This window comes from Halichoerus grypus, chromosome 4 (assembly GCF_964656455.1).
Source record: "Halichoerus grypus chromosome 4, mHalGry1.hap1.1, whole genome shotgun sequence".
Lineage (NCBI taxonomy): Eukaryota > Metazoa > Chordata > Mammalia > Carnivora > Phocidae > Halichoerus > Halichoerus grypus.
The window spans coordinates 2,875,918-2,902,079 of record NC_135715.1 but is presented as its reverse complement, the minus strand read 5'-3'; the positions used below and the strand labels follow the sequence as shown (position 1 = coordinate 2,902,079).

Below are 26,162 nucleotides of genomic sequence, written 5' to 3'. Positions count from 1 at the left end.
TGCACGCTCCACTCTGGCCGGACCCACTGCCGGGAACAGACGCAGGACCCACGCAGACAGCCCAAGTCCCTGAAGTGCGGGCGAGGCAGAAGAGGAGCCCACCCATGGGATGGGGACAGTGCAAGTTGGCTGGCGGCCAGCTGAGCTCTGGGCCCCACGGGATTCGCTCACGGGGAGACGCACCACCGACCGAGGGCTGGGCGGGCTGGTGGGGCTACGGCAGGAGGGTGGAGGTCTCAGCACAGAGAAGCTCCTGACCCCGTCGTAACATGGGACAGCCCAGCTCAGGAAGTACTAAGCAGCTGGTAACTAGAGAGAGTCACTGACACTGAGTGCCCCCTGGCACTCCGGGATGACTTCTAAGACCGTATCCATCGGGACCTCCAAAATTTAAAATTCTAAGGTGTTAGCTGCAACTGTTTTCATGCAGCATTTGTGTTGTAGACCTTGGAAGAGGAAGAGGCTTTGCAATCCAAAGCCAGCCATGGTGCCCAACGGGGTTGGTTTTGGGGGCAGACTCCTAGTCGCTCTACTCTCCGGCTGTTAAGAGACACACCATCATTGGACTGTCCCAGGGGCAGGACACGCTCAGACAGGACTGCGGACACGGTGAGAACCCACTGCGGGCACGACAGTGAAGAGAGGACCAGGCGTCCGGGGCTGGGATTACAGCAGATGCTGGACATCAGTAACGATAATGCTGAGGGCCGGCGGGGGGGGGGGGGGGGGGGGGGGCCGGTCCCAGGGCAGCTGACGTGCTCACACGGATTGTGGGAACAGGGCCTGGGGGGGTGGTGAGCGTTGCAGGCACACGACAGTGACTCGGCTCAGAAGACAGACATTCGCTCTTTGAGAAGGGCACTCTCAAACTCTGAACCGAAAGACCACGCTAAGGTATCAGTCTGAGGGTTTAATCTGCTGACCATGTAGACAGTGTCAGGGCCACGGCCCCCTGTTGCCTCCCAGGTGGCATCTCATGCTCTCTCCCCCCAGGCCCCCCCCCGGAAGCCCCACGTCGGGACACCCCGGCAGAGCTTCACGTGGGCAGCCACATGCTAGGAATGGACTTGGACAAGAGTTCCAAATACAGGAAGAACGTGCTCACGCCCACCCACATGCAGAAACAGATCCCATCCAAGCATAACCATTTTTTAAAACATCAGCATCTCTTACCTTTTTCTCCAACCTCGCCTGTGAGCCCTGGCTGCCCCGGAATTCCAGGGGGACCCTGATCCCCAGGCGGTCCAGGCTGACATTCCACAATTCCATCTGAAATGGATTTTTAAAAGTTACAGGATCATTCCCACCACCCGAAGAGAGGATTTGCATCCCCTCTTACTCAATCTCTACCGTAATACCGAACTGCTTTTAGGCTACTGTAAGAGCTGGAAACCCCGCTTTAGCTTCCTTCAAAACAATCCTAGAATGTTAACTCGAAAACAGGACCCACACAGCACCCAACTGACCACTCACAAGCTTTCACTGATAAAATATCGACTTGATGATCCTAAAGCACATTTCAGTTCATTAGTCCTGTCCTGTACCTTACTTCCTTTCTACCTTGCAAAGTACACACCATCGTCCTTATTTTACACATGAAAAAACTAGGCCGGGGGCACCTGGGTGGCTCAGTCTGTTGGGCATCTGCCTTCTGCTCAGGTCATGATCTCAGGGTCCTGGGCTCAAATCCAGCATCGGGCTCCCTGCTCAGCAGGGAGCCTGCTTCTCCCTCTCCCTCTGACCCCCCCCCCCCCCCCGCTCATGCTCTCGCTCGCTCTCTCTCTCAAATGAATAAATAAAAAATCTTTAAAAAAAAAGACAAAAGAAAATTCACACTGATCCCTTCTCCCAGTGAAGCTTCAAACCTGAAAATCCACTGTCCCCCCGCCCAGTCCACATCTGCCTTCTGCATGGAGCCTCATCCATGAGAACTCTTTTTTTTTTTTTTTAAGATTTTATTTATTTATTTGAGAGAGAGAATGAGATAGAAAGAGAGAGCATGAGAGGGGGGAGGGTCAGAAGGAGAAGTAGACTCCCTGCTGAGCAGGGAGCCCGATGCTGGGCTCGATCCTGGGACTCCAGGATCATGACCTGAGCTGAAGGCAGTCGCTTAACCAACTGAGCCACCCAGGCGCCCCAAGAACTCCTTTTCTTAATGATGTGTCTGAATTCTAGCAAATAAACGGCCTGGAACTCGCTGCATGTGGACCCCCTTAGGTCAGCCCCACAGAAGACTAGGGTTTCAGGCGCTCTCAGGACACACGCTGCTAGTGACACGGCAGGACCTGCCTTGAAAACCTGAACGTATTCCCACTGGAATGACCTTGTCTGAAATTGTCTTACATTCTGCGCTGGTATCACTTTGGGATCACAGGACTCCCTTAACTGAATCAAGAGTTTAATGTTCTGTGCTCAGCTTTGACAGTGGGCTGACGAGAGACCCACTGCGCAAAGTACCCCTCTATGTGAGGTCATCCGTTCGGTCACCACACAGACTGTCCCCTGCAGTCCCTTTCTTCTTAGTGCGTGTGTGTGTCTTAGTACTAGTCTGTGTCTCTAGAGGAACAAGAACGTGTTCTGTTTTCCGGAAGAACCACACGATTCAACGGCCTTGCTTTTTCCCTTTGATGCCGGGAGACTCAGGCCTGCTTAACATGGTTCTTACTCCTTCAACCAGTTTTACTGTTTGATTTTTACTATTCCTTTCTGCAGCATGACTAATTTTGCAAAGATACCTCAGTGGGATATGAATGACTCACCAATCCTCGGACACCCAGTCTTTTGTTACCACTTGAACTCTGAGTGCCCTCCCTGCGCCCCGCAGCTCTGGCCTGACACCTGTCCTACACGAGACGCCACATGCCATGGTCCCCAAGAGCACTTACTCGTGTGGCCTGGCTGTCCAGGGGGCCCGGGAAGCCCGGGGGGGCCCGGTTGCCCATCTCTTCCACTTGGTCCCGGCAAAGAGGTGCCTGGAAACCCTTGGTCACCTTTCTCGCCTCTTTCACCAGGAAAGCCAGGAGCACCCGCCTGCCCTGGTACCGGGTAGCCTGAAACCAGAACAAAATCTCATGTATGTCACCACAGTGCAAGGTCAACGTCCACAGCACAGACTAACTTTCTTAACTCTGTTCAAGGTAAAATGACTAGTGACCATCCCTGGAAAGGGAACTGTTCTACAGAAGTAAAAACAGACTGAACTATCAGGCTTCTTACCCCGTAAATGTTGGCAGCCAAATGCCCCCTACAACTTAACATTATGGAGAAGGGACTCACTACCCAGACATGAAAAAATCTGTGCGCATTTCTTTTGCTGCAAACAGTATTCCCACCGCATGAATGAAAAGGCCACTGAGGGTACTGTGGGTCGATTTCATTTCCACTTAAGAGGATAAGGGCATAAAAATGTCACCCACCAAAGAAAAGTGGACACAAGGCCCAGGGGACGGGAACTGGGCTGGCAATCGAAATCGAACAGCCAAGAAGTAAAGTTACGGACAAAGATGATGTTATGGGAGGAGCGTGAAGTTAGGTCTGAACACAGAAAGCCGAGCTGGGGGATAAGACAGCAGGGCCCCCGTGCTGGGCAGGCGCAGAGAAGAGCTCCCACTCATGCCGGCAGGAGCGCCAGCCTGGGGCTGCTCTTGGGGTCTCTGCTCCCAGCCCCAGCCACCAGGAGCAGGACGTGTCTGCAGCCTCGAACAGAGCAGAGCACAGAGGACAGGGAGCATCCAGGAAGATGGCCGATCCCAGAGTCGGAGCTGCAGTCGTAGGAGAAGGAATGCTACCCCACTAAACCCCACATGCACTCGTCAGCACCAGCAGGACTGAAGGCAGCCCCTGGGGGCTGGGGTTTAGACCCCACGAGGGGAGGAGAAGCAGCACCCAGCTCGGCCCCAGAAGGGGACCCCATGGCTCACGGAGTGCAGTGCTCGCTGGGCCAGCGGCCAGACTTCAACCAGGGGAGAGCAGATAAGGCCAGAGCAGTTTCACAGATGTCTATCTATAATCACTGTAAGTTAAGAGGTGATCTGGCAGATAAAAGACATTAGAAGTAAATGCGGCAACACCAAGGGGAGACACGGAGTGATGTGTCCACTAGGATGGCTGGAAGGTCAGCATTTTCATAACCCCAGAGAAGAAAGTGGACGAAAACAGAGAAGGGCGATTTTAAAGCTAGATCCACAAGCTTTAGAAGGAAGGCAAGCAGTGAGGGGCCCGAGCCCGGGGCTGGAGCAAGTCCTCAACGCAGGATGGCGTGGGGAATAGTCTGTTCCAGCAAAAAGGAACAAGCCCTGGGAGAAATTACAGCTGAAGAGCTGTCAGAAAGGGAAAGGGAAATAATGAAAAAGAATAAAACACAAAAATAAATTAAAAACATACAAAACCAAGAATGTAAGGATGCGGGCACTCGGCTGTGGTGTGGATTCTAGGTCACATGCAGGTTTCCCTCCCAGCTTTTCTGATCCGCTCCAGGGCCTGGGGGAGCACATGCACACGCACACACAGATGTTTGCACACACGCACACAAGCGTTTGTACACAAACATCTGCACATGCACACACGCGCATCTGCACACACAGACATGCAGGTGTGTGCACGCACAAGCACCTACACACGCAGACATGCAGGTGTGTGCACATCAACATTTGCACACGCATACAAGTGTGTGCACGCACAAGCACCTGCACACGCAGACATACAGGTGTGTACACGCACAAGCACCTGCACACGCATACAGGTTGTGCACACAGACATTTGCACACGCAGACATACAGATGTGTACACGCACAAGCACCTGCACACGCATACAGGTTGTGCAGACATTTGCACACGCAGACATACAGATGTGTGCGCAGACATTTGCACACGCAGACATACAGATGTGTACACGCACAAGCACCTGCACACGCAGACATACAGGTTGTGCACACAGACATTTGCACACGCAGACATACAGATGTGTGCGCAGACATTTGCACACACAGACATACAGATGTGTACACGCACAAGCACCTGCACACGCAGACATACAGGTTGTGCACACAGACATTTGCACACGCAGACATACAGATGTGTGCGCAGACATTTGCACACACAGACATACAGATGTGTACACGCACAAGCACCTGCACACGCAGACATACAGGTTGTGCACACAGACATTTGCACACGCAGACATACAGATGTGTGCACACACAGGAATCCCCCTACTAAGCAGCAGGAATGATACAATCACACACTAAGTACAAGCGACCCACATGTGATCTCACGGAGAAGCTAGATCAGAGATGATTAGATCATTAGGGGGTTTCAGCTAAGTCTGGTCCCAAGGGAGAAACAAAGTCTCCCTGGAGACGGGGAGTGTGGGCACTGATAGTGAGGGGCCTGTGGGACACTGGGGACCTGCACCCTTGGTGGGGGGGCAAGGAGACTGGGGGGTAGGTCTGAGAGAGAAGGTAGGACTTGAGGAGAGACGTGAGAACCCCCCAGGAACACACATAACCCCATGGCCACCTGTGATTTCCAAAGTAAACAACAGCTGTGAACACACCTTGCTGTCATTACTAGAAAAACATGCAACAGAATTGGCAGCCATTTCTTGCGGATCACTAACATTCAAGAAAAACACATTTGGGTTACGAACCACATAGACGTTGTACGACTGTTCCAACACAATCAGCCCAGCATGCTCACCTGGAGGACCTGGCTGGCCTTGTAATCCTGGGAACCCTTAAAAGAGAAGGGAGAGTCAGACAAACCAAGCCTGTGTGTCTGTCCCCACAAGGCCCTGGGTCAGCGGGGTGAGGGAAGGGCACTGGTGGAAACGCAGCGCCCTGACCCTACAGAGCTGGACAGAGATGGGCTCTAGGAGCCCCAGTGCCAGGATGGAAGACAGACATGAGTCTGAGATAGGCCTTAGTCACCACGCGGTCCTACAAGGCCTGTTGATGTTACCAAACCGTGAGAGTGCAGGTGGAAAATGGAAGAAAGGTAAAGGATAAGAGGACAGAAGGAAGGCGGGAGGAGGAGTGGGGAGGGAAGAGGAGGAAGGGAGGAGGGAGGGAAGAGAGAAGAGGAGGGGGAAAGATGAGGGAGGAAGGAGAGGGGAGAGGGAGGGGGAAGGAGAGGGGAGGGAGGGAGGGAGGAGGAAAGAGGGAAGAGAGAAGGAGGAGAAGGTAGGGGGGTGGAAAGAAGGGGGAGGAGGAGAAAGGAGAAAACAGAATGTACCTTTGGGGCCTGGCTCTCCTCTCAACCCTGGGGCGCCCGGGTACCCCCGCTCTCCTTTCTCTCCGGAGGGTCCTGGGCCGATGGCCTGAATTACAGAAGAGAAGATCATGGCGGTGCAGGAGAGTGCCTGGGCTGTACGTTATAGCAGTGCAGACGAAGAAACTAACACCTCTCCAAATCATCTCAAGAAAGGTGAGAGTAAAGAAAGGGTAGTGGGGGCGTGGGGGGGGGTCATGAGAGCACAGAAAACAGACCCCCCCCCCCGCCCGACCCCCCCAGAGCACTCTGCCACAATTGTGCTTCCTCCTGTCATAACTGGCCTGCAGCAGCTCTACCCAGGAAGTGAAGCTAGAAAAATATTAGTTCTGGGGTTTCGGTTTAGAATTTCTAACTCTCCATACAAGCCATAAAATGAATAGTCTACTTTAAAGAGTACTGTCACAACACCCTTACATTTCCCCAGGTGATAAGTAACAGGAACGCGCAAATTTTTCCCTGGAAGAGGTTTTCTGTTGTGTTGGGTTTTTTTTTTTTTTTTTTAATGGTCCAAAGCGGGGACTTCCTCAAGGATGTAGGGATACAGGCCAAGAAGAACACACTACAAAGGAGTGAACTAGGTGAGCACAACTCTAAATCACAGAAATTTAAGGAAAATGACAAAATCAAATATTGCAGATTGCCCTTAAAACAGAGTTCCTTTGTAGCAATTAACAGATGTTATTAAAATCTGCTGATGCACTTATGATACAAACAGGCCACTCGACCGTGGCTGCTAGGTCACAGATACGGAAAGGGGGTCCTGAGTCTGCAGGAAGGAGGTTCTGAGCTTCCCCGCAGCCAGCCAGGTCCTGGAAGCGCACCCCAAGGAGGAATCATTCACGGCTGACCCCCACGGGGCGCAGGCACGAACCACCACCGGGCACACGCCATGGGCAGCCGTGCTAAGCACCTCAGCCAACGAAACAACAGTAACCTTTCCACTGTTCCAAGGAAGATTCAGGACAAAATGGGTCAAGCAGCTCCAGCACCCCTCTCTGAAAGGACACCGAAGAGGGCCGTTCCAAGAGAGCTTGCAAACGTGAAGAAGGTTCATTTTTACAAAGGAAAAAAAAAACACTGCAAACACCGATTGCCCCCACATGTAAAAATACGCACAGGGGCAAGTAAAATGCTATTTGCAGACATAAAGACTATTTTGCTAGGGAGAGTCAAATGATGGATGATCGGTTTCTTTTAACATTTTCCTTAATGGACCATTAAAAAAAAAAAAAGTTTCAAAATGTTTTGCTCCTATTGTTATCCAAGAGCAAGTCTTTTCAGTGTCAGTGGTCGAGGAAATGCAGAAATTATCGAATATAATAAAGGCCACGCAATACTGAATATAAGTTTTTGATTTTAAGTAACATGCACCCTCTATACACACAAATGTCATTCTAGGAACACTGTGGGGCACGTGGCCCCAGCCCCCACCCAACTACCAAACAGCACTTTTACTCACAATTCCAGGTGGGCCTGGAGGACCTGCTTCACCTTTGTCTCCCTACAAAAGAAGAAATACTTGTATTTTTCGACTAGACAGATTGTCTTGCAGAAAGCATGGTTCAACTTTCTGTCCCAGAAAAATAAAGACTGTGCCCACTTCCACTAAAGTTATTTTCCTCTCCTAAGTAGCCCTCACTGTGGGGGGCTGAAAGTGCTCTGTACCTATTAAACCAAAAATGAATGCACGTCCATCTGCTTTCTATAAGCGTGATGCACGGAAACAAAGATTTCTGCAAATCGTAACGGAGTCTAATTGCTCACATGACAAAGCCGCCCACAAGGTCTGCTATGTTTGATGGCATGCTCCCTCGGGCAACGCCAACAGAATCACTGCTAAGCTGAATTAGCATCTGGTATTTTTTCAATAAAATGAAAGTAAATGGAATGAAAGCTTTTGATTTCTAAATATATTTTCTTAAAGAAATCATTTCACTAGAGGTTTTTATGTGTAAGGTTGTCTAAACCTGTACTGAAAGTCATAATAAAAGGATATTCATGGTTTCATCTTTCCCCCTAAAATCCAGCATTACATGGGGTGAATAAATTCTAACACTTTGAGGCTTAATTTCATTCGTATTAGAAGAAAAACCCAAAGGAATTTATCCTGTTATGTCTAAGGTTTTATATAAGCCATCAAAATAATAACCTTTAAAAGTCCTAAGATCTGCACATATTCCATGAATGCAGTTTCTCCCCTTTAAATAAACCAAAGCAATAAACTTAGCAGCAAACCAGCATTAGATGTTTTGATTTTTCTGATGTGAATATGAGACTTTAGAAATATCTGTGGGACTTAAAAAATACTTAGCTAATATATCCTAAACATATTTACCTTTTAATATCTACAAGATTTGACTTTCTCAATAAAGGTACAGTTATCAGTAAAGGATCTTTCCCTTCCTCCCTGGCTTTCGTGAACAAGCTCCGAGGGCCCCTCCCTAGTTTATGAGTCATTGCTGGAGATGCTATTCCAAAGCTGTTTATGTTCGCAGAGATTTACGTTACCTAGTCGTGTATCAATGAGTTTTTTCTGCCTATCACATTGACAAATATTTTATAAAGTTTGATAACAAGCAGTTGCCCAAAAAAAAGGGCACCGGGACAGAAGGATGTTCTTTTCTAGGGGCAATTTGGCAGCATATGGTGAAAATCTCAAAAAAAAAAAAAAAAAGGGGGGGGGGGGGGAGTCTAAACATTGACCCCAAAACTACACTTGTAGGAATCCATGACATGAAAATGATCAGACAAGTGAACACAAATATTTGTACTCGTAAGCATGTGGGTGTGACCCACATACCCGCAGCACAAGGCGTGGACACAGGATGTCCCGTGTGGCTGCGTGCGGACATTCAAATGCATCCATGCCGTGTCATTAAGTGACAAAGCAGGATGCACTGCACAATCCCCATTGTCTTAGAGGGGCGCGTGCAGGTGCACACACAGGACGGTGGTGCATTCTGACCACTTCTGAGCAGGTCACAGGAAAATTAGACAAGCTTGTTTTCTTCACTCTATCTGCATTTTTTATTGTTTCATAACCAGATGAAATTCATCTACTACAAAAGAGACATGAGTGGAACATTTCATGTTCCTCTTTTTAAAAAAAAATCACACGTGTAAATAAAACCACAAAATTAAGTCGTGTGTTGCTCACAGGGACGTCAATCACTTTTGTTATTTGAGTCCACGGTGCTTTTGGAAACTGAACCGCAGACTGCAGGAAAACCTTCTGCAGTGTCCCCACTTACCTTGAACCCTTCGCGGCCTGGGAGTCCCGGGTACCCCGCGTCGCCTGGGAAGCCCTGCAGTGGGACACGGAGAGCACCCCCTCGTAAGCGATAGCCAAGACAACAGTTTGCTCTTAAAAATTACAGAAAAATACTTACTGGACTCCCTTTTTCTCCTTTTTCGCCATCTTTTCCAGGTTTTCCCTGTACAATAAAGATGGAGACATCAGTATTTCATGAAAGCAGTAATAAACACTCCCCAACGCCCAGGCCAGGAACCTCGGCATGGGCTGACAATACCACAGGAAGGAGAAATGCAGTCTACGTGCAGCAACTAGGAACACGGGACAGCAGAAGCGGACTTTTCAGTGTTTAAACAACGGAGCCTGATGAGCTCCAAACCTCCTAAGGCAAGCGTTCTATGTGGCCACACGGTGAACAGTAGTTTTCCGAATGGCAAGGGTCTGGTAGCTGATATGCAAAGGATTCATTTAATTTAATGGAGGGTCCCTGCATCACTGCAAGGTAGGAGCTGGAAACCAGTGGGTGGGGCTCCTGTCACCAGGCTTTGGGGATGGGGGGCAGTTAATCTGAGCATCTCAGCTCTTGGCCGCTCAGGAAGCATCGGAAAAGGGCACGGAGACTCTCAATGAGGAGCCAGCAGGCGGGGGCCTCTTCAGAGAGACCCCAGCCCCAGCCTACCCGGGAGGACTTTCAGATGGAGGCAGCCTCCTCACTCCTGCTCGCAAGGGCTCCAGGAAAGCCCTTCAGGAGAGGACAGGGACAAACCGAAGAGCCCTACAAGCCGCTTCCACTCCTGTTTCTGTAAACCTGGGACTCGAGGAAGAAGGAACGTGCTTTTACAGTAAGGAGCAAAAGGACGAGGCACTTACTCGGGGCCCTGGTTTTCCAGGCTCCCCTTTCTCTCCAAGCCCTGGCATTCCCTTGAAAGAACAAAAAGAAAGCTCTGTTAGAGTATTTAAGTAAAATATTAAATTATGTAAATACTACATTGAAGGTGAATAAGCTTGTCACTTAAATCCAATACTTTATGAACATTCACACAAAATAATGATAAGCAAGAATTGAGTACTTACCTGAAATCCAGGTTCACCTTTTTGACCCTAGAAGAATTTTTTAAAAAAGAGCAAGAGAGTGAGCTGTCAGTACTAATGGCTATACTGATTTTTATACACTACACTGAACACGTAAAAGGAAAAAATTTCCTTTTCCTGCTATACTAACAAGGAAATTCTCTTTGGTCCCCAGTATTCACATCCCAACACTGACAAGGTTGTGGGTTTAAGACGGGCAGTGAATTACGCTCGGTCCATGGCAGCTACGACCCACCACGCCCCAAGCAGCCTCCCTACCGCTGCCCCAGCCTGGCCCCAACCTGGTGCATCTAAGAAGCCCTCACTTGGGAGGTCAACCTTGCTCCAACCCAGTTCCAGCTGCCTCTGCTCTCAAGATGCTTGTATTTTGTGGGATGGATGGTCTAGAAACCTGTTTTGTAGGTCACTGGTGAATGTAACTGGAGAAACTGAATTTTGACCCAGTTTCTCAATATCCCTTCAATTTGCCCAAAATTAGAAAGCCAGCCTTCGTCGGACAAAATCCATCTCATACCTTCTCTCCTTTAGTGGCAAAGTCTCCTTTTTCTTGAACTTGAGCTTGTCCTGGCACTCCCGGAGGCCCACTGACCCCCTGGTCACCCTGTTGATCCAAACAACGGGAATGAATTAGGCATAAAATTAAGTATTCAAAGAAGAAAGTGCAGAGGCAGGAAAAAGCCTAAAACAAAACATCTATTTTAAAAAAATGTAAATCATACTCTGCTCTAATCTACCCGTCTCAGCAGAAAGTTAAGTTTCAGTAGGAAGACGGCACAGTAAGGACACGAAGCCAGGAGACCTTCCCTCTCAGGAGTCAGGAAAACCACTACGTCAAGTAAGAACAGCAGAACTCAACACCTACTAGACAATCTCTGCACCGTCTATGTATGGACCTTGCCTATATTTATGCAGTTTGTGTGTCCAGAGCGGGACACATGCGCTGTCCTATCACATTTGGACAGAGAAAAGGGGCACGGACTACTCAGTAGAGCCTGGGAAGAAAGGAGGTATCTTTAGCTGCCCCCAAAGGAAGAGAACCATCAAGAACTTTCTTCCTCGGGAGTCCTGCTGGGCACAACTGGAAGCACAGAGTCCCAGCGGCAGCACAATGAGTGAGATCCAAAGAATTCAATGGCATAATCTGCAGGGTCACCTTACAGTGAGGTTTATGGAAAGACTGGACCAAATTCAGAGTGGAACACAGAGGCCAGGAGTCAGTCCAGGCCTGCCCAGGCCTCAGCTGCACCTGGCACCCACCGGTGGACACCGATGGAGAACGTGGGCCCTGGGGCAGGTGTGGCCACAATCCCCAGAATCCCCACTGGGCTCGGGCCCATTTCACTGGTCTGATCCAGGGAAACCAAACCGGTGGAGAGATTAGCAGAGGATCAAGGACCTACCACCGGCCTCCCTTCTCCCCTGCTCCAGTCTGTGCCTCCCTGCCTCTGTGGCTCACTTCCTCCCCATTTAGGTATGATGGCCTTCCATCTTTGCAGGGTTTAGTAGAGTTACGCTACTAATAGCCAACTGACTCTTTTCTAATAAAGTCTAGGTCTGGCTTTATCACTACCTGCGAACATTCTGATTGAACTCGATGTACAGAGAACTAGAATTAATGACCTCATTGTAGTCTCTGCTGGTCAGATCGCAGGTAGAAAATGTCAGTGAATTCCAGCTGTCCATTGTAGGGAAAACACTAATAAAGAACTTACAGAGAAGGGTAATGATGGTTGTAAGGGTCCAAGGGGGGTCCAGAGGCTGAAACCCCATTATACTTAGAACTGTAATTTTAAACATGAAAATACTCCAAAGCTGTGTATACTCACCTTGTCGCCTTTTGGCCCTTGAAAACTTAAGCCCATTTGCCCCTGTTGATGAGAAATTAGGCTTCCATTATTAGAGTTGCCTACTTTGCTCAAAATCATCTAATAAATATCACATAAAATACCATATAAAATGTAACAATAGGGTAGAGTGAAGGCAAGAGCTTCTTCCAACAACTATCATAAAATTTTCAACAAAGTTGTGATCGCATTATATTCAATGTCTATTAAAAGAAGTTTTTAAAAGTATTATTGAAAAAATTCTGTAAAACCTTTTTTTTAATTTAAGGCTTTTAAAATCTGACTATAGAAAACTAAGGGAAAGATCAGTGATTCCAAAATAATGAGTAAGGGTTGGATGGAAGAAAGGATAGACAGATGGATAGATGGAGAGATGGATAGATGGATGGGGATGGATGGGATAGATGGATGGATGAATGTATGTATGGATGGGTGATGGATGGATGGAGATGGATGGATGGATGAATGGATGAAGATGGATGGGATGGATGGATGGATGGGGATGGATGGATGGGGATGGATGGATGGGGATGGATGGATGGGGATGGATGAATGGATGGGGATGGATGGATGAATGGGGATGGATGGATGGATGGACAGAAGGATGGATGGATGGACAGAAGGATGGATGGGATGGATGGATGGATGGATGGATGGAGATGGATGGATGGGGATGGATGGATGGGGATGAATGGATGGAGATGGATGGATAGGGATGGATGGATGGATGGATGGATGGGATGGATGGATGGGGATGGATGGATGGAGATGGATGAATGGATGGAGATGGATGGATGGGATGGATGGGATGGATGGGATGGATGGATGGGGATGGGGATGGATGGACAGATGGATAGACAAATGCATGGATAGATGGACAGATGGATGCACAGATGTTAAGCAGAGATAAATATAATTTTCCAAAACTGTTTAAAGAGACTTTAAAGAGTAAGTTATGGTGATTTCGTGGTAGTCTTGTACAAATGCCAAAGAATGTCAAATGAAAAATATCTTTACCTTTTCACCTGGAGGGCCAGGAGGGCCTGGAGGACCCTGTAAGAGAGAGCATTTTAATTAAATATCATTCACAACCTCGGTAAGCTCTACGTGCGTCTTTTTACCCGAGTTATCTTAAGGTTCCCATGATTAATGTGCTAATATATTTGTTAAATATTTAAATTTTATTCCTATGCTTTGGATCTATAAAATTTGGAAAGTAACTAGGAATTAGTCCAGGACAATAATTAATAGGGACAAAACGCCTCAACATCTTAGGCCCTGCCTGTGAAATCCACTGATCCAAGATTGTGCCAGCAATACAGATGCTGAATGAAACTCACAGCCAAACTCTCTGAGAGCCCTAGTTTCCAGTTCGGAAATGGTGTTCGTCCAGTTTGGATATAACTGTTTATCTAAAAAGTTGAATGATTTCTTCAAGTGCATAGGCTGTAGTGAAGTAAAAACCTTCCTGTGTTTGCAAAATTTCAGAGTGCTTTTCAATCATTAAAAAAAAAAAAAACAAACAACTAGTCATTCTTCACAAAAATGAGTCCATTTATTTACAAGAATATAAAAGAGGTTACATTTGCAAGAATGGACAGAAGAATTGCTGGATTTGAGAGGGAGGGAGGGCGGGCAGGGAAGGGAGGCCTGAAAATCTCTCAAGGACTGTCAGGCAGGCCAGTATGAGGATGCCAGTCTGGGGAACATTATTCACTGCCAGTAAACATGGCACTTGACAAATGGCTAAGTCTCGTTAATATTGACTCTCTTGTGCTCTCAAAATGTGCAAGTGGGAGGAGACGGGCCCTCCTCCTACTGGTAATCACCGGCTGTGCAGGGGGCCAGTGAGAGAGGGGAGCCTCCGGAGGGTTATGTCCCGGGGCTCAGTCCTTACCACAAATACAGCACAGCTTCCCACTGCTGCCTGTCCTGCGTCCCCGGCCCCACAGAGCCAGGCCCTCTGGGATGACTATTTCTACATGTCCATCTCTGAACTTAGCCTCCTCAGGCCACGGTATCGCTGGCAGCCGCCCATCCCCTCCGGTAACGAATGTGTTATCTGTGTGGGACGTGTAGGCATGCACCGCCACCACTAGCCTTCTCCCCAGGGCTCTGGAATACGTGCCCCTTAAGTGCCAAACACTCTCCCAAGAAAAAAGCTCGTTCTCCCAAATCAAATGAAGAGAGAGCACAACTATGTAAAATCATCATTACACTGGATTTACTTTCATGCCTCAACACAGCTGTTCTTTCAGTGAGTGACTCCGACAGGTTCCCCCCAACACTTACCGGTGGTCCGCTAAATCCTGGAGGGCCAACAGGACCTTGCAGGCCTGGCAGTCCTGGTGAGCCCTGTAAGTTATTGAAAACAGAAGAATTAAACGGGAACTAGGAGAGACTCTGCGTGTGCTTATAGTTATTTAGCAAACACTTACTGGTGTTCCTGGGGGTCCAGGAAATCCTCTTTCACCTTTCAACAGGGTCCCAGGCACATGGCCAATGATTTCACCTGGATCCCCCTGGGGGATGAAAAAAGAGAAGAAAAAAAAAGTTACAAATACTGGTATTTCTATAAAGAAACTCAGAACCCACTCAGTAAGAGGCGTGCATTACTGGTATGGAATCTGGGATTTAGGCTCTGTCTACACCTGGAATATACACACTGGCCGCCTCCCGCTCACTGCTGGTACCTTACTGCCCAGCATCCTGAGCTGCAGGCTCGGCTCAGCCAGTGAAAGGAGCTACAGCACGTGCCCACGGCCATCCACCCCCCCACCCCACGGACAGAGCGTGCATATCAGGGCCACAGGCTCCGAGCGCTCTCATGCAATAAAGATTATCTTTCACAAAAAGACCCAGGATGAGCATTTTTATAAAAGCAGGCTGTGATGGTAAATTTTATGTCTACTTGGCCAGGCCACAATACCCAGATATTTGGTTAAGCCCCAGTCTGGATGTCGCCGTGAAGGTATTTTTAAGATAAGATAAACATTTAAATCAGTAGCCTCTGAGTAAAGTAGATTATTCTCCATAATGGGGGTGGGCCTCGTCCAATCAGTGGAAGGCCTCAAGAGGAAAGAAAAAAACCTGACCTCCCTCAAGGAAAAGGGAATTCTGCCTCCGGACAGCCTCTGAATTGGGACCCTGGCTCTTCCCTGGGTCTCCAGCTGGTCATCCTGCCCTCTAGATTTTGGAGTTGCCAGCCCCCACAATTATGTGATTCCTTAAAATAAATCTATCAGGAGACATACATCTATGTCCATACACACATATGTACATAAATACACACACACCCCCTACTGGTTCTGGTTCTCCACAGAACCCTGACTAAAATACCGGACGATCATGAGGATGCTGTTTCTCAGCAAGACTGCTCCAAACACCCAGACAGCCCTGCCCTCCGAACAGCTGTGCAGCATGGGGCACGCACCCTGAGTCAGGTCAGCGGGAGCCGTGGCCCACCACCTGGGAAGGACTTGTGGACAGACTTCTCTGCTCCCCCACGCCCAGGGAAGAATGCCAGAGGGACCAGGGCAGGGCTAAGCACCTGCATGGATCCACCCCCGTGCTGGCTCATGGTACAAGTGTGGATGGAGGACCTGCCCCCACTGGGCTGGGAGCAGGGACCCCACCGCTTGGGTGCCATGGCAGGAGGGGCTCAGAGTTTCCCTTCCTCACCACAGGCAGAGGGTGCTGGGTCCCACCCTGACACAAAGGGACAATCAAGCTGAGAAAGGCCATGGATTTGCTCAGAATAAGGAGGGGGTGGTGGCAAGACACCAGGGATCTAACCTAAAGGAACTGGGGTTTTCCTGCAGGAATCACAAAATTTACGATAGAGAGTGCCTCCAGATTCCAGGCAACATGACAAGATGGCTGTATTTAAGTGAAACCATATAGATTAAACATGGTAACTGTTTGAGCACTTCTGTCCCATGGCTCAGGAAAAGGAGCATCACCGGGACTGTTTATGCAGAGAATTAATCTGGACTGGACTCACATCTGCCAATACTCACCATCACACTGTGCTTCCTATTTCGGCTTATTTCCTATTCAGAAATTGCACCCAGTGTCTCAAGTTTACATCCTAAAATTTAAGTTTGTGCCTATGACTTAGATACTCGTGTAACAGAGCACAGTTTAGATGAACACATTAACAGGCAATCAATCAACCAAGTTGACCTGAAATAAATGTGTTTGTCTGGCACCGGCTTTACTCCTGCAATGAACCCAGCAATGTGTATGTACGTACCTTCATTCCTGGTAATCCTGGAGGTCCCTGCAAAAGACAAGGTTGGCATCAGTTTCGTTTCTCTTAAAACATCATTAGCATTAAGATATAAGTCCAAGAAAAGGAAAGAAAGTGGAACAAAAGGAGAAGAATTACAACCAAAAAAGGAAATTCTGGTGGAAAGAGCACTATACTCACAGGATTTCCAGCGAATCCAGGCAAACCCGGGGGCCCCAGAGGCCCTGGCTCACCCTGAGGGGACAGCAGAGAGTCAGGCGGGTGCGAGACACACAGGACATCGGTCCAGACAGCCCCCTCAGTTACTCTGTCCTCCCCTTCAGAGATACTTCATTTGCTGGTTAAAATCATATCCTAAAAATTATCTGTTAACAGCTTTATTGCTCAGTGCTACTTCATAATAGAAGACTTCTATTTGAGAATAAAATTAATAGGGACAAGGATTAATAATAGCATTTTCTTATTTGCTTTAGTAACAGATAAGTGAGAAATTTCATGTTTAAAGCAATTGCAGGATAAGAGTCCACAAAAAAGAAAGGCACAATTACATGTTTCTTGAACATTAAATATGGGGAAACTGGATCTCCTCATCAAACCAAGAGCACTTTGAGGCAAGTAACTTTCCAACTGAGGCAAGTAAAACCGTGTTCACAGGACAGCACTGTCTGACTTCTCAACACGGAAGTCCGGCAGCCTGAGCACGAGGGAGGGGGTCTTCGTCCCAAATTTACCTTTGTTCCATTGCATCCGGGAATACCTGGAGGACCAGGGGGACCGTCTTGGCCAGGAATACCCTGCAATCAATAAAGTGACAAGGTAGCCAAAACAGGGTCACCCGATGGTGCTGTCACTCCCATCAAACATCTCCCCAAGGAAGCATGTGCGTTTTATATACATACAGGCAGTCCTGGGTTTCCAGGGTAACCCGATGCTCCAGGGGGTCCCTGTAAGGATAGAAATGAGAGAATGCACTAAGTGCTGGGGCCCTCATCTCCTGCACCTCACCCGCCCGGCTAAGGGCAGCACCCACACCCCGCACACGGCATTCTGCCAGGGGCCCAGCCCACGGGGGCAGCAAGTCTACATCCACAGCTGACCCGAGTCACTTCTAAAATCAAGGCTGCACCCTCACAAAATAACTCTGTCCTCATTTCCTATTTTGTGATTTCTAAATAAAATATATTATTATATATAAAAACATATATATTGTATACATCATATACATGTAAATACCTGCAGATTACATATCTATAAACATATATAATTTACATTAAAAACTCAAATTGTTGGGGAGAAGAGTTTGTAAGATAAATCGTCTTGCTGGGGGAAGAAAACCAAGTCATTCCTGGTGGAGCTCTGGATCTTCTCCCTCCCAAACAGCGCCGGGACCCTCTCCACTGTCTCCTGCCCAAGGGCTCAGGAGTGCCAGCAACTTTCCCCCCAACTGGGTAACAGCAGAAGGAAATGTTGACAGTGTCTTTCTGTTTCTCTACTTCCAAAACGTGCTCTCCAAGGTCTTCATCTATGCATTTCCCAGGAATGGAAGTACAACACAAGAGTAGGGGGTGAAGAAGGAAGAGCAAGGTGAGCTCTCAAAATGTCACCGCTTTCCACAATAAAGGAAGCCCCTTTCTTCAATGACTTGTAGACCTATCGTCTCCCCTCCCCCAAATTAAAGCATGTCCGTGACAGCCCGTGAGGAAGCACAAATGGGAGAAGCGCAGGTGAGAGAAGCCGCCACGAGGATGGGGGGGTGGGTGGAGCCATGACCAGCACTCACATCAGCCCTCAGTGGGCCACACGCACTGGCAGCTCCGGGCAGAGGGGCACAGGACGGGCAGGGAGAAGGGACAGAGGGGGACGCCCCTCAGGACTGCTGGGAGGCAGGAGCGGGTAGAGAGCCGTCTCTGGGAGGCACCCCTGGATCACATCCCGACTTAAGTCACACTTGTACTCACTCTTGTCCCTTTCGTTCCAGGCAGCCCGGGTTCTCCAGTGTCACCCTGGAACCAAACAGAAATGCCACCATGACAAGAATGCAGATCACCTTAAACCCACGCCCTCCACCCCACCCCCCCCAATGACACAGCCAAGCTTACCTTTTGTCCTGGTGGCCCCTGCGGCCCCTCAGGTCCTTGCATCCCAGGAAACCCGATGACACCTTGCAACCCTGGGAGGCCTCTTTCGCCCTATGAAGGAGCAGCAGATCAGACCGAAGGCATGTTAGAAGAAACGGAGGAAATGAATCGGTACTCACCCTTCCACGTGCTGCCCAGCCCCACGCAAGCGTGTGCGGGCATGTGAAAGCCAACGCGGCAGACTAACTCCTATTTCAGGAGGCTTTTCTCTACTGCATTTCCAGCTCTCTGAAGACAGGAATCTTCATACACAACGCCTAGCACAATGCTTTCTATATACTATATGCTAAATGCTAAATAATTTGTCGGGTAAATAACGAATAGTTGGGTTTTTTTTCACCGAACTGACTGCGTGTGGATTCAACTAGTGGGATCATATTATCAGCAGGCACAGCACTAGGACTCTGTAAGCAGACCGGCGGTCAAGTTCTTCCTTCAGATTCCTAGGAGCTGTGTAGACAGAGCTCACGGTGTGAGCTTCAGCACGAGATGCAGAGACTTCTCTGTGCAATCCGCAATGTGATGATGGGCGTTCAAAAGTGTCCTTAAAACGTGTTTTTTGCAAAGGTATGATCCAAGTTTAATTATAGTCTCTGCCCTCGTGGAGCAAAAAGAAACACTATTATTCAGGTGGCTATGCACCTGAACACACACACGTGGCCATAATATACTCAAAAAGGAAAAAGGACAGTCCAAAAGGCTGGGGTTCTGAGCCCCAAGCTGGCCCTTGAAGGGCGAATGCAAAATAAGTATGTGAGGAGAAGAAAGGAGTCAATGAGGCTGCGTAGTGGCAAGCAGATGGTGACGAGGTCGATCGAGGCTGCGTAAGCACAAAAAACTAAGCAAAAATACAACAAGCACAGAGGGTGGAGGAAAGTGGCGTCCACGACCGACCCTGGAAATGGCATTTCTCCCAGAGGCATCGGCGAGCCCATGACCTGCTTACGCAATATTTAAGGAAGACTGCCATAGTTAGATTGCCAACAGAAAATCACCCATCATCAGGATACAAAATCAAGAAAACCTATTTTCTTTACACTCTGTGGACTTTAACGCAACCTTATGATACAAAGGAGCAGATGAGACCGCCATCGCCAGCTGACTTTGAAAAGCAGAAGAAGGTCCTCTGGATGACGTAGTGCCCAGCACTTTCTCAGTTTTGTTAGCTCAAAGTAAAAGTAAACCGACAAGCTATACATTCCAGAACATCCACACGCACCCCCAGTAAGGCAGGTCACCACGGGTAACCGAGAAGCCCTGCACCGTGGCACAGACGGAGGGAGACAGGGCAAGGACCCTAGAAGCCGCCCTTCCTTCCGAACCGCTCAGCCAGTCCTGGCACTTGTTGGCAAATTCACTGCCTGTTGCATCTTTAAAAATGCAGAATGTGGTTCTGCGCGTGCGACCCCAACCGCTGTGCTTGCATGGACTGCAGGATTCACTGGAGGTGTGAGTCAAGAACAGCGTGTGAATCAATGTGGAGGAGATTACTGCAGACTCCAGGGGGTATAATAAAACAGTGAATGGATAAAGAAAATTAAGGCCTGCAGCCTGGCACACCCCTCTGGACAGCGGCATCCAGAGAACCGAGCCAGAGGAGCAGACACTGACAGCCCAGAGCCCTCAGCGTAGGATCTGACACGGAATGCTGGCTCCTTCTCCCTAAGGCCTGGGACAGCTGGGGAAAAAAAGCACTCTCAGACCAAGACTGGTTCAACTGGAAAGCTACTCACATATATTCATTCTTAACCTGAACTAGTAAGAGTGTGTTATGACCGCAGAGAAGGCTGACCACAGAGATACACCACACTCCGTCATCGTGCCGACCTCCTCCCTACTACTCGGATGTGGGAAAATTCTACCCGAAACAGAAGAGATTTGAACTGCAAACAGCTAGCTACAAAAACAAAATGAACACTGAATTGTGTCTCCCCAAACAGCCTCACATGACATCGGAAGGAAATGCGAGAGGCACATCAATGTAAGAGTTTCCAGTGCATTTGGTGGCGTATTTTTAGTACTTAATTAGTATTTGGCTATATCACTATGAGACCCAGTGCAGATAAGACTTTATAATTCTCATTTTAACCGTGGAATGCATGGAGGCCGGGAGCCAGATTAGCTGATTTCTACAAGTTTCTCATTGAGTCAGCGCTAAAGCCAAAAATAGAAATGAGGTCAGCCTGCACCACAGTCCATGGTTTTTCTAGGTCACTAGAGCAAGCTGGTTCCCAGCAAACTGTTAAACAATTCACCAACATTAACTTATCCCCTTTTATGTCCATTTCAACAGACAGGGGCACTAGGATTCTGACGCTTAACTGACTTGTCACATGTCACCGGGTGACCCCTGCACACTGCTGGGAACAGAACTCAGAAATCTGATTCCCAGTCCTTGCTTGCACACAGGAACACATTCTTTCCCAAATGTCACCGGAACACTTAAGCAATCTGTATATCCCAAGAGTTTTGAAATTAAGTAGCTAAAAAGGAAGTGACTCCCCCACCAACATGGTTCTTGTTATCTCCCACATATTTTTTTTAACTTTCCCACTCTTTTGTTCAGACAAAAGCGCACAAGAATAATCTGATATCCCGTGCCCTGTCCAAAGCGATTATGGGCACCAGAGCAGAGCCAGCAGACAGGATAAACGTTCAAACAGCTCTACCGTTAGCTGGCAAGCAGTGCACACCGCCTGCAGGCTGCATTACTCCTCTGAGCTGTTAACAGGTCTCCACGGCCGTCGCAGGAAGAGCAGAGCGGGTTGTGCTGGTCGTGCGTAAGCCAGACGACGCAGCTGCAACAGCGAGACCACAACGCGGCCACCCCCGTGCTGGCGCTCAAGGCAGGATGCGCACAGTCCAAACCCCTGAGAAATAGGCCCCTGAGTCACCTAGTTCCCATGATGTGTCAAAGGCAAGGTCCGAAAGGACATGGCGGCCACAAAATCGTGCCAGGCACAAATGGAACCCACAACCAGTGTTCATCACAGTCGAGAACATTTCAGCGGAGGAAAGAAAAGAGAAGTTGGTAAAACATCACACAAAAGTTTTGATGCAATTGCATTTAACAGTTTTATTCTTCAACTTCAGTGAAATGTATTATACTAATTAAAAGGAAGTTTATGTACCAACAATAGTGAAGTAACTACCACTGCATCCTCAAATGATGGAATTCAGAATTTAAAGAGGAAGACCAAAATGCCATCATTATAAAGATGAAAGAATACAGCCACGGAGAATAATCTTGGCATCAAAATTAGCTATTCTAAATTGGGCATGAAATAGAGTTTCATGGACAGAGTAACTTAAAAATTTTGCATAAAATATGTATTATCTAAAGCACGGACATACTTTTAAAAACTCCATAAAATATGGGAACAAAAGACTGTGTTATAGTATCAATTATTTCCCTTCTTCTTAAAATGCTTATGGAAACAAGTTCATAATGGAAATCAAAGGCTAAAACATTACCCCTTCCTATCTAAGTCAGAAATCCAAACTCAAATGAGGCTCCTGGGATGGCTGAAGTTGAAATAATGTGACGCTTCCAACTCTGAAGGATAACATAATTACAAACAACAAACACTGAAGTTAACAAAAAATATATCTAGAATAAGCAGTCATCCAGTCTTACTATCAGAGGCCATATTATGCCTGTTTCAACGGTCAGCATGGGATCACATTCTTTTAGTTAAATTTTAAATTTATTTTTCACATCTAAAATAATATTACCATAGGTCTTTACAATGGACAGAAGCACAAGCAGAAATGTTTCCCTGCCCCCGGGCAGGCCCAACTTAGTGGACAGAGCCATCTACACCTACTTGTGCTTGCATTCACCCATTACAAAGCAGAACAGACCCAACAAGCGAGGTTAACTAGATTTGGGGGCTGGGTTTCCACCTCTTGGAAGTAAATACTTGAACAGCAGGGATATAGTTTTGTTCATTCAGTGTTTGGCACAATCTTTGAATTCGATAAAAGTGGTGTGTGGATGGATGGATTCAGCAGTGGTGTACATGACCGCTAGCATGAAACAAGGCGGTACGTATGCCTCCTGGAAACTGAGAGCATGGTTACACTATGGTGACTGGGCAGCTGGGGCCCCCTCCCCGGTCTAAAGCCCCGTGGGCACCATCGGAGCCTGGGCGACACATGCGCCTGTGGCCGAAGCAGCTGCAGGGACAGCAAGCCATGGTCAGGACATGACACTGGATCAGCTGTTTTTTTCTATCATTGGTGCCTGGAGATTTCAATTTCCAAGCAAAGCTGCAAATGATTGAAGGAATGAGAGCATTTGCTTTTGGAGCCAGACCTCACCAAGAATTCAGCGATGGGGAAATGATTTCAAATGATGGGTCACAGTCAACGGGTGACACGGGGACTCGGCCAAAAATTCCACAAGAGCAATTCTTTGAGCCCAACAACCACCAGACATCTGCAGGACCGTTTCCGGAATGCCGACACTGTTGGGAAAGTGGTGGGAAGTGTCACGGGGTCCTGGAAAAACTGTGTGACGAGGCCCCACTGGGAGCTCCATCCACACAGCGAAGCCTGACATCATGGCGGCGCTGCTGGTGGCGGGGGGGGCGGGGGGGGGAGCGGGAACAGGCAGCTGGAGCCCTGAACACGCTTTTCTAAGAGGGGGACATGTATACTGATTCTCCTTTGCACTATGAGACATGTACCTGGATTCCTAAAAGAATGTACATATGTTAACGTAAAGTACACCATGCTTCTTTGATGAATTAAATATAACAAGAAAATTGTTTCATGAAACCACTCTATCATTACTATTGTTTCTTGCATTTAATATTTTAATATTAAAGCAGGAAAGAGTAAAATAATCAAGGTAAAAAAATATGGCTACTAATCTTTATTTTCTTCCCCGAACTCTGATTTTCTCTCTCAAGCCCTGGTGATGTTCAGCTTGAAAGTCAATATTCGGAATCTTTATGTTGTGGCTCTCCAGCAAGTATGTGTTAAGACCTTTAACAATTATATATGGAGGGGGAGAAAAGACAAGTGTTTAAGATTTTATTCTTAGAAATGAGGGCATTCCCACCTTTACAGATTCAAGGGAAGAGAAGAATCAGAAAGGTGTTAAAAAAAAAAAAATCCCCCAACCCATGACCTTCGAGCTCACGACCTGTGCTGTCAGATCCGCTCTCTTCCTAGGAGCTCTGAACCCATCCTGCCTCTGCTAAGCCATGGGGGTTGGTCTGGTCAAGCAGACCCCACCCCGCCTCTCGCCACAGGAACACCGCCAGGCTTGCTGTGACTGCTGGGGCTGCAGATGGTCGCGTCTGCGTGGAGAATGGGGTAAACCTGCGTGCTGAGCCGTGGGCGTGGGAGCTGGCTGAAGGCCTTTCTTTCCCTCTGCCCACCTGCACAGACCACAGACTGCAGCTTGAGGCTGGCCCTTCTGCCGCAGCGATCCTGGGCAGAACCGCTCTCCAGGCAACAAAGATCCGTCTCATAGATGAGGCACACCCATGCCCAGCTGATAGCTCGTCAGCCCCAGACAGCCCACAGGGACAGCACACACAGAACCTTCTCCAAGTCTCCGTGCTCAAGGACAGACTTCCTTTGGATAAGTCCCAGTATTGCAACACTTGAGCCCACGGTAAACTGGAGCACAACTCTTGGAATCTCAGCGTTGCTATGAAGCTGCCTGGCAGAGCTCCCGGCTCAGATCACGCACAACACAGAAGTAGCAGAGCGACAGTACAGACGAGGTAGGCGCACAGGTTTATCTCTGACCACTGGGCATCTGCACAGAAGAAAACCCTAGGTACCTTCTGGTCTACAAAACTCTACTTTGTACATCAACTTGTGAGAAAAAAAGAACTGCAAAGAGTTCTTTACAAAATACTTCCTAAAGAACTGTCACTCAACACAAAAACTTGAAAGAGCTCTAAGTGCCGTCTTAATATAAATCTAAAACTGCTCCCCTAAAGCCATGTGAGAGCAAACTGTTCAACTTCACTGATCTAGTGAAAAAAACTTTCTAAAATGAAAGGCGCACTTGAGTGCTGACAACTTGTTGGCGGGGGCGAAAAGAGAAAATCCCACCTGAAAGTCTTCCAAAGGTCCTCGGGACTTATAGAAAGTTCCTGACATTTCTCCCTAGTTGGAGCCTAGGACTGCGGTCTTTAGCAGCAAGCGTTCGCTTCGGTCATGTGTCTCTCACACTCTTTCTGAAAAACCAGCCTAACACACTTTTCATTAAGTCTTCCTCTGAAGCAGTAATCTGCTCAAAATATTTCTAAGTTTAAATATTTTAAGTCATTGCCCTGAAGGAGTCAGCCTCCCAAATTGGAAATAAGAAAAATACTGTGGTAACTTTTTTCCAGTATCGTGGATGTATTCACTCAAATCCTGTGCATACGTTTCCTGATAAAGGTAATCTAATCAATAGCTCATTTCCATTTTCCCACCAAACCACAACCAAATGTAGTTTGTTCTCCAGAAACATTTGTATTTCCTGGCCTCACACTCCTTTAAACACAATCAAATTTCAATGAGAAGGTTCACCTCTTGATGGGTTTTCCTGCAGACCCCCACCCATCCTGCTCTGTGCTACACGGCGGCTGTCCACTGCCTCCTGGGCCAGGGGCATCATCCAGCCGGACTCAGAGAGGGATGCTCCCACCTGAAATGTTTGTACTCCTACTCCACCCACACCATCCCCTAGCACCCGGGCACAGCCCCAGGATCTCAGCTAAACATCCTTTCCTCGGGGAGACCTCCTAGACACAGGGGATTTGAAGAAAACTATTACATCTAACTGACCCAGTTCAATTAGGGGCAATAAATAAAGGGCGAAGGGACTTTTAGAGGCTCCTGTAAGGAAAGCCCCCGGCTCTGGCTTCCCACCACTAGGGGGCGCTAAGGGACTACACTTTTTTCAAATTAAACCCCCGTGGAACCTGAAGCCTTCAGCCTTTTTTCTTAAATATTCATTATGTTAATATATTGTCTATTCAGTGCCGTTGACGATATTAGCATGGGCACAGCTCAGAGAAATCAGTCTGATAAGGTCTAAAAGACAGAACACCCAGGGAAAGAAAGAATTTTAATTAGAATTAAATATGAAACTAGCAACCTGAACATCAAGGCTATTAAGTGGCAGGTGAATGCCGATGACTCCACCCGTAATGTGAATTATGGCGATTTCTCAGACTGCTGTGCCCACTCATTTTATAAACTGAGAGCATCTGAATCTAACACTACAGAAAAAAGTAAATTCAGTTTTCTGAATGACTGCACAGAAATAGTACACCCTAGAAAAATGTTAAGTCCTACAA

At 47.9% G+C, this 26,162-nt stretch overlaps 1 protein-coding gene across 2 annotated transcripts in view; it reads right to left on the bottom strand.

The window, feature by feature from the left end:
- COL4A1 (collagen type IV alpha 1 chain) overlaps positions 1 to 26,162 on the bottom strand; it is a 138,697-nt gene that overhangs the window by 36,291 nt on the left and 76,244 nt on the right. For both annotated transcript variants that reach the window (XM_078070083.1, XM_078070084.1), the window contains exons 3-22: positions 18,811 to 18,900; positions 18,670 to 18,714; positions 17,611 to 17,655; positions 17,443 to 17,505; positions 16,892 to 16,945; positions 16,715 to 16,741; positions 14,898 to 14,981; positions 14,752 to 14,814; positions 13,477 to 13,512; positions 12,442 to 12,483; positions 11,130 to 11,216; positions 10,598 to 10,624; positions 10,394 to 10,444; positions 9,660 to 9,704; positions 9,522 to 9,575; positions 7,730 to 7,771; positions 6,232 to 6,316; positions 5,698 to 5,733; positions 2,886 to 3,050; positions 1,174 to 1,269 (exon numbers count right to left, since the gene is read on the bottom strand). In XM_078070083.1, coding sequence (XP_077926209.1) covers positions 1,174 to 1,269; positions 2,886 to 3,050; positions 5,698 to 5,733; positions 6,232 to 6,316; positions 7,730 to 7,771; positions 9,522 to 9,575; positions 9,660 to 9,704; positions 10,394 to 10,444; positions 10,598 to 10,624; positions 11,130 to 11,216; positions 12,442 to 12,483; positions 13,477 to 13,512; positions 14,752 to 14,814; positions 14,898 to 14,981; positions 16,715 to 16,741; positions 16,892 to 16,945; positions 17,443 to 17,505; positions 17,611 to 17,655; positions 18,670 to 18,714; positions 18,811 to 18,900 — 1,237 coding nt within the window. The remainder of the gene's footprint in view (positions 1 to 1,173; positions 1,270 to 2,885; positions 3,051 to 5,697; positions 5,734 to 6,231; positions 6,317 to 7,729; positions 7,772 to 9,521; positions 9,576 to 9,659; positions 9,705 to 10,393; positions 10,445 to 10,597; positions 10,625 to 11,129; positions 11,217 to 12,441; positions 12,484 to 13,476; positions 13,513 to 14,751; positions 14,815 to 14,897; positions 14,982 to 16,714; positions 16,742 to 16,891; positions 16,946 to 17,442; positions 17,506 to 17,610; positions 17,656 to 18,669; positions 18,715 to 18,810; positions 18,901 to 26,162) is intronic.